Source organism: Thamnophis sirtalis, unplaced genomic scaffold, assembly GCF_051295495.1.
Source record: "Thamnophis sirtalis isolate CommonGarterSnake01/CBP01778 unplaced genomic scaffold, rThaSir2_p1.2 scaffold_2, whole genome shotgun sequence".
In the NCBI taxonomy this organism is placed as follows: Eukaryota; Metazoa; Chordata; class Lepidosauria; order Squamata; family Natricidae; genus Thamnophis; species Thamnophis sirtalis.
In genome coordinates, this window is record NW_028261382.1 from 40,905,245 (window position 1) to 40,911,220 (window position 5,976).

The following is a 5,976-nucleotide window of genomic DNA, read 5'->3' on the forward strand; positions in this document are numbered from 1 at the left end:
GGGGCCAGTCAGCACAAGGAGAGGATTGCACCAGACTTGCAACTCGTAGCTCCCTCCATAAGGTGTCTCCGGGACACACCTTCGCGAGGTATAAAACCGTGCCAAGGAGACAACCAGCGAGAGCAGCACCTCCAAACCCCAGGGAGCAGGTAAGTCGGCCTTCTGCCTTGAGGCCCCCTTCCCCAAAACCGAGAGAGGGCAATTCGAGGGTTAGGGTCTCTCCTTCTTCCCTTCCCTTCCCCATCTTCTTGGCAACCTTCCTCCACTCTTTCTCTTCTTCCCTGAATCTTCTCGGTTGGACAAGTTTGGGCAAATCGCTCCTCCAAACTTGCCGACGGCAATCCAGAACAGATTGTACGGTGTGGGGACGGTTCAGGTTTTCAACGCAACAGGGAGCGTTTCCCGCACACGTACAAACCTTCCCCCCCTTTTCTGCTCTCCCCCTGCCCTGTGATAGGAGACCCCATTTGAACCCGGGAGCGAACTCCTCGAGCTCCGGAGAAACCACTCAACGGCCACGTTATCGTGATCTTCCGAAAGGGGGGGATATCTTGCCCGAGAACCAGCGAGGAGCCGATCTGTCGGGAGAACGATGGGTTGTCGATGCGGCAAGAAGCGAAAGGTGAAAAGGGGGGTAGGGGGAAACGGGGGTGGGTGGGTTGCGTGTGTCGTGGGGAGGGTTTTTTGGGGGGGAGAAGTGAGAAACGAACGACAGACAGAAGAAGATGGGCCTAATTTGGGAACCTTGAGGTGCAACGGGTAGGCAAAACTGGAGGAATATCTCCACGGCAGATTTTCGAGAGGCCGTAGACCCCCCAAGTTAGATCCCCTAATTCCAGATTGGGGACTCACATCCTTTCGAAAAAGCTCGAGGGAAGGGAGAAATTTAATTTTCAGAAGAGGAAAGTGGGCAGAGATGGTGGCACGATTCCAAATCCAGATGGAAAATTGCTTAGAAGATTAAACCCTAACTTGGAAGTTCTGATTCCAGGGGGTGAAAATTAAACACCCAAGATTAAGACAGTTTGGCCCTGGAGTTTGGGTCCTCCTTCGCACAAAACTCACAATTTTTGGGGTGGGAATGTTCAAATTTAATTGCCTGCGTTGTGTTGTTGCCCCCTGACCTCTGATTCTCATTCAAATTCTTCCGTTTTAATTGAGACCAAGACGTTATTATTATTCTACTATATATCTGCATCTGTGCAGAAAGACGGTTGGGAATCCATCTGTTTTATTTCCTTTTTTTTTCTTAATTTTTTCCTCCTTTTGGATCCTCTTTCCCGTAGGTTTTCCTCTCCCCCCCCCCAATTTATCTTGCATTTTATCTCTTTGAAACTTTAGTCTAGCGAGTTGAATTCAAGGCAAAGTGGGGTTTTTTGGGTGACAATCATTTCACAATAATTGAATATATTGGGGCAAGCCAAGTCTTTTCCGGTAGGAGAACGGCACTCGTAAAAAAATCCATCTATGCGATTGCTCGAAATAAAAAAACATGACGGGACATCAACCATCAACCCATCAGAATATTGACAGGGGAGGGAGGCCTATGGAAATTCAGCAATCTTCTCCATCATCAAATGCTCCATCCTAGTTTTGTCTCCAGGAAAATATCTTCACGCCGAGGGGGGCAACTTTTCCATTTCGTTTTTTTCCCCCCCAGGAATTAAAAATAATTCAGTCGAACAATGAGTCACAATTGTTCTCTGGCCAAGAGGGGGGGGGGAGGAAGGAAACTAGATTTTGGAAACCTCAGAAGACAAACAGGTTGGGAATATTTTGGAATTGAATTCGGATCGCGTTCTGGGTTCGAAAGAATCCGCCAGCAATCCAGGCAACTTTCTTTTCGGCTTCCTCGGCCGCCTGTGAATTTAATTTGCAACCTATCGAGATAAAATTCGGCTCGAAGAAATGAGATTGACTCTCAGGAAACGCCCCAATGCTTGTGAAGATGCAAGGAAGGTGGATCCCGAAATTTAACATTTTCAGCTTGGGAGAATCAAGGTTAACTTGCAGATTGCTCAGATCCAGCCGCTGTGCTTATCCTGACTTCAATCTGTTCGTTTTAAATAAATAGCAAAACAATCAGTGAAAAGATTCTTTTTTAAAATATCAGAAAAATGGGTAACACTCCAAATATTGGAAGGAGCCATTTCTAACCACGGTCATTGCTGACCGGGGTTAATCTCTGCCTTAAAGTCTGTTAGATTATTTGCTTTAAATCCCGGAAAAGATTCGTCGGGCCGGTGTTGCAAACATTGGCTTCCACATTCATGCCAACGAAACCATCCTTTTTAAAAAAAATGTTATTATTTTCTCCTCTGTCTCGGCCTCCAATCCATCGTTTAAATCCATCCTCCGATTTGGCAGATTTTGCAATGAAATGGCGATAAACAAACGGCGCCTGGGCTGGGAAATTCGCAATATTTATGTTTCCGTGGAGAGGCCTGGAAAAAAGACATGAGTAGTGCAATCGTTTTTATTTGGGAGAACTAGGGAAAAAACAAAAATTAAAAAAAAAGGCGAGAATCAAAATTTGGGTAGAAGAGGCTTCGAAATGCAGATTTTTCCACTTCCTCGTCTTTCTCCCCAGAAAAATAAATCCATTTTACAGGGGGGATTTTTCCTCTATGCATCTTCTCCATCGTTTGGATGTATTTTCCCCCATCCCAATCCTTCCCAATGGATGCTGCAGCTGGGGTTTTGGGGAAAAATCAAAATAGCTGCTAATTTTGCAAGTATTTTGCAAAGTTTTCTCCAAGCTGAGATCTTTAAAAAAAAAAAAAAACATTTGCACACCATGTGTGCCCCAAATGATACCAGGAACATTTGATCAGGAGATATAAAAGATCCAGCCTTGATCAAAAGCTTGGGCTAAACTCCATTCATCGTTCATCCGGTTACAATGGTCTCTTTCTCGACAGGCATCCTGGCTTGTGTTAAGCCAACACTGAAGGGCATCCTGGCTGGTATAAACGTTAATTTAAAAACAGCACCAACGAGAAAACGTTGTCAGGTTTGAGGGATTCAGATGAAATATTTGGCACGCACCAAAATTCCATCCATTCGCCCAAGCTTTGAAAGACTTTTGAAATATTTAGGAATTCCCAAATTGGGAAAGGCCAGACTGGGGGGTTTTTGGAGCAAAAACTCCAAAGGAGAACAGGTGATCGTCGAAATGATGAAATTTACCTGCCCAGGTAGCACCCAGTCAGGTTGATAAGCTTCGGTTGGTGTGTTGGGCCTCCGTCAAGAAAAATATATATATTCTGCCTAATTGTTGATTTGAGAGTAAGAAACCAACATGTTTTATATCTGCATCTCCGCCAATTGCTTAAGTACAGAAAGGAAGCAGGACGCATTACGCAAATTCACCCCTCCAGTCTTTTAAATGCCTTTTAAATTTAGATGTTTGTCGACTCACAATCTTTGTTAAACTTTTTTGAGCATGTTTTACATCTGCATCTCCACCAAAGAAAATGGGATATTTTTCCCCCTATTGTTCTGCTCCTCTTTTCTTCCCCGACTCTTCGTTTTGCTATTTTTCTGAGTTTTTCTTTTTAAAAACCTAGTTTGTTGAAATGTACGGGAGAGGGAGAGGCGGAGTGCGAAACTGTGTGTGCCCCAGACTTTGGCATAAAAAAAAAGTTTTGGACGCCTGAAAGAGCCGGCTGTTTCGGGGAGGGTGCAGTTGTGTGTAGGAAGGTGCTCGGCAGGTTAAGCGACTTTGGCGAGAGATGGCGCACACGGGGAATTGCGTGGCTGGGATGAATCTCACCTGTCCTCCTCTTCCCACCTGCCCTCCGCGCCTGCCTTTACAGGATAGCCAAGAACTCACCGATGTCGAGAGAGCCATCGAGATCGTTATTAACAACTTCCACTGTTACGCCGTCAAGGGACACAAGGAATGCCTCACGCCCAACGAGTTGAAAGACCTGGTTGGACAGAGGCTGCCACATTTAGCCAAGGTGAGACCAACAGCGCCCGGGACGTCCGGTGTCCCAAGACGGGATCGGGACACTGATCAATCCCCCTCTTCCCTCCCGAAGGAACAGGTTTGGGCTGCTTGAAAATCCGGCTCGAAAGTTATTCCGGGGTTTCTGAATTCCATTGGGCAGAAATTCCCGCGTTCGGGGCCACCCCCGAAAAGGCCCCGCCGTGTGTTTTCTTCGGGTTGCAAAGATCTCCTTTTTTAAAATAAATAAATAAATAAAATAAATTGGGGTCTCTCCCCCCCCCCCCACCGCCGAGGCCAACCCCCAGATTGTGTTTCAACGCAAAAACCCAGGTTGGATTTCAAGAGAAGAAAGTTCTGCATTTTAATGTAAAGACACAAGTTTCTGCGTTAAGATAGGTATTTAGTTTGGAAACTTCTTTGTATCCTGGAATGGTCTAGTTTAATTTTAGTTTTAGTTTAGTTTAATTTAGAGTTTAGAGTTTCATTTAATTTAGAGTTTAGTTTAGTTTAAGTTTAATTTAGTTCAGAGTTTAGTTTAGTTTAAATTTAGTTTAATTTAGAGTTTAGAGTTTAATTTAGTTTAGTTTAGAATTTAGAGTTTAGTTTAGAGTTTAGTTTAGAGTTTAATTTAGTTTAGTTTAGAATTTAGAGTTTAGTTTAGAGTTTAGTTTAGAGTTTAATTTAGTTTAGTTTAGAATTTAGTTTAGAGTTTAGTTTAGAGTTTAATTTAGTATAACTTAGAGTTTAGAGTTTAATTTAGTTTAGAGTTTAGTTTAGTTTAGTTTAAAATACATTTTTCAAATGTCAAGTTAACGTCAACTCGTAGTAATTATTATGGATAGGTTTTATTTCAGGACTAAGGCACAGACCAAATCTCATTTTGACAGTGGGCTGTAAAATCTGTAACCGGATTTTACCGGTTAAAATATGCACAAGAAAATATCCAATAAAGGAACAGATAAGTGTGCAGAAAATAACAAAGACGACCAAAACTGCACATCCAACAAAATATATTGCTTGCAAAAATGTGAGCTAATTAATAACAGCCTGTAAACTACTGAAAATAGTTGCTATTAAGAATCTTATCATTAATCTATTCAGCTCCCCAATGCATCAAACGGACTGCAAAATAAAATTTAAGCAAGGAATTAAATCCATAAAGCTATGCATCTAAAAACAACAACGATCTGATCGTTTTAAGAAAACTCTCAAGCTTTTTAAAACAACAGCAGAAGAGATGCAAAAAAATAAGATCTGTTCAGTCTTCCTTTTTAATTTTTTTCTTCTTCTGTCGTTCCCCCCCCCCCCAACCTCTCTCTAACAGGGAGTCGAACCTTTGGATGAGAAGATTGAATGCTTCGGTGATAACGAAGAAGCGAAACTCCAGTTTGGGGAATACTGGGACATAATGGGAGACGCCGCCAAGGGATGCCGCCTGCCGAAGAAGTGAAGAGCCGAGTTCAAAAGAAGACAAGCGTGGACCCCATTTGCGCAGAAGCACCGGGAGATCTCAAATGTGTTTATTTCATGCAGTGTTAATTATTGGGGGGGGGGGGATTCATTCGATCCACTCGATTTTCCTAACCTAGGTGGTTCTTGTTCTTGATATCAAGAAATTTTTCAAACCCCCCAGAGCCAGAAGACAGAAATTTCATGCGGGGGGGGGGGAATTAAAGTCTTCTCAAATTTTAAATTTTCAGAGCTCGTGAAGCCAAACTTTAGAAAATCTTCCTGCAGTTTGAAGCTTTTTTTTTTTTTAAGCTGAGCTCTGAAAAAAAATCGCAAAAGATCCAATAGATATTCTTAATTTTTATCTCTGATGTTGGCAGCATTTCATCCTGGGACAGTTTAAAGCTCCAATTCTCCACATTTTTTAAAAAAAATAATGAGAATTTCGTTTGAAACCCCCCCCAAAAAAACCTTTTCAAATGTGTACCTCAAAAATGCCTTAGACATTCTGTTAAATATATATATATAAAGTATATATATATCTCTATATATCTATACATGTCTGTATAAGA

General features: G+C 42.3%; 1 protein-coding gene across 1 annotated transcript; it reads left to right on the forward strand.

Annotated features, from left to right (window-relative positions):
- Positions 1 to 5,619, forward strand: S100A14 (S100 calcium binding protein A14). Its single transcript, XM_087703696.1, has 4 exons — positions 1 to 149; positions 458 to 622; positions 3,819 to 3,965; positions 5,280 to 5,619. Exons 2-4 carry the CDS (start codon positions 593 to 595, stop codon positions 5,403 to 5,405), a joined length of 303 nt encoding a protein of 100 aa, XP_087559822.1. The 5' UTR covers positions 1 to 149; positions 458 to 592; the 3' UTR covers positions 5,406 to 5,619.
- Positions 5,620 to 5,976: the final 357 nt, after the last annotated feature.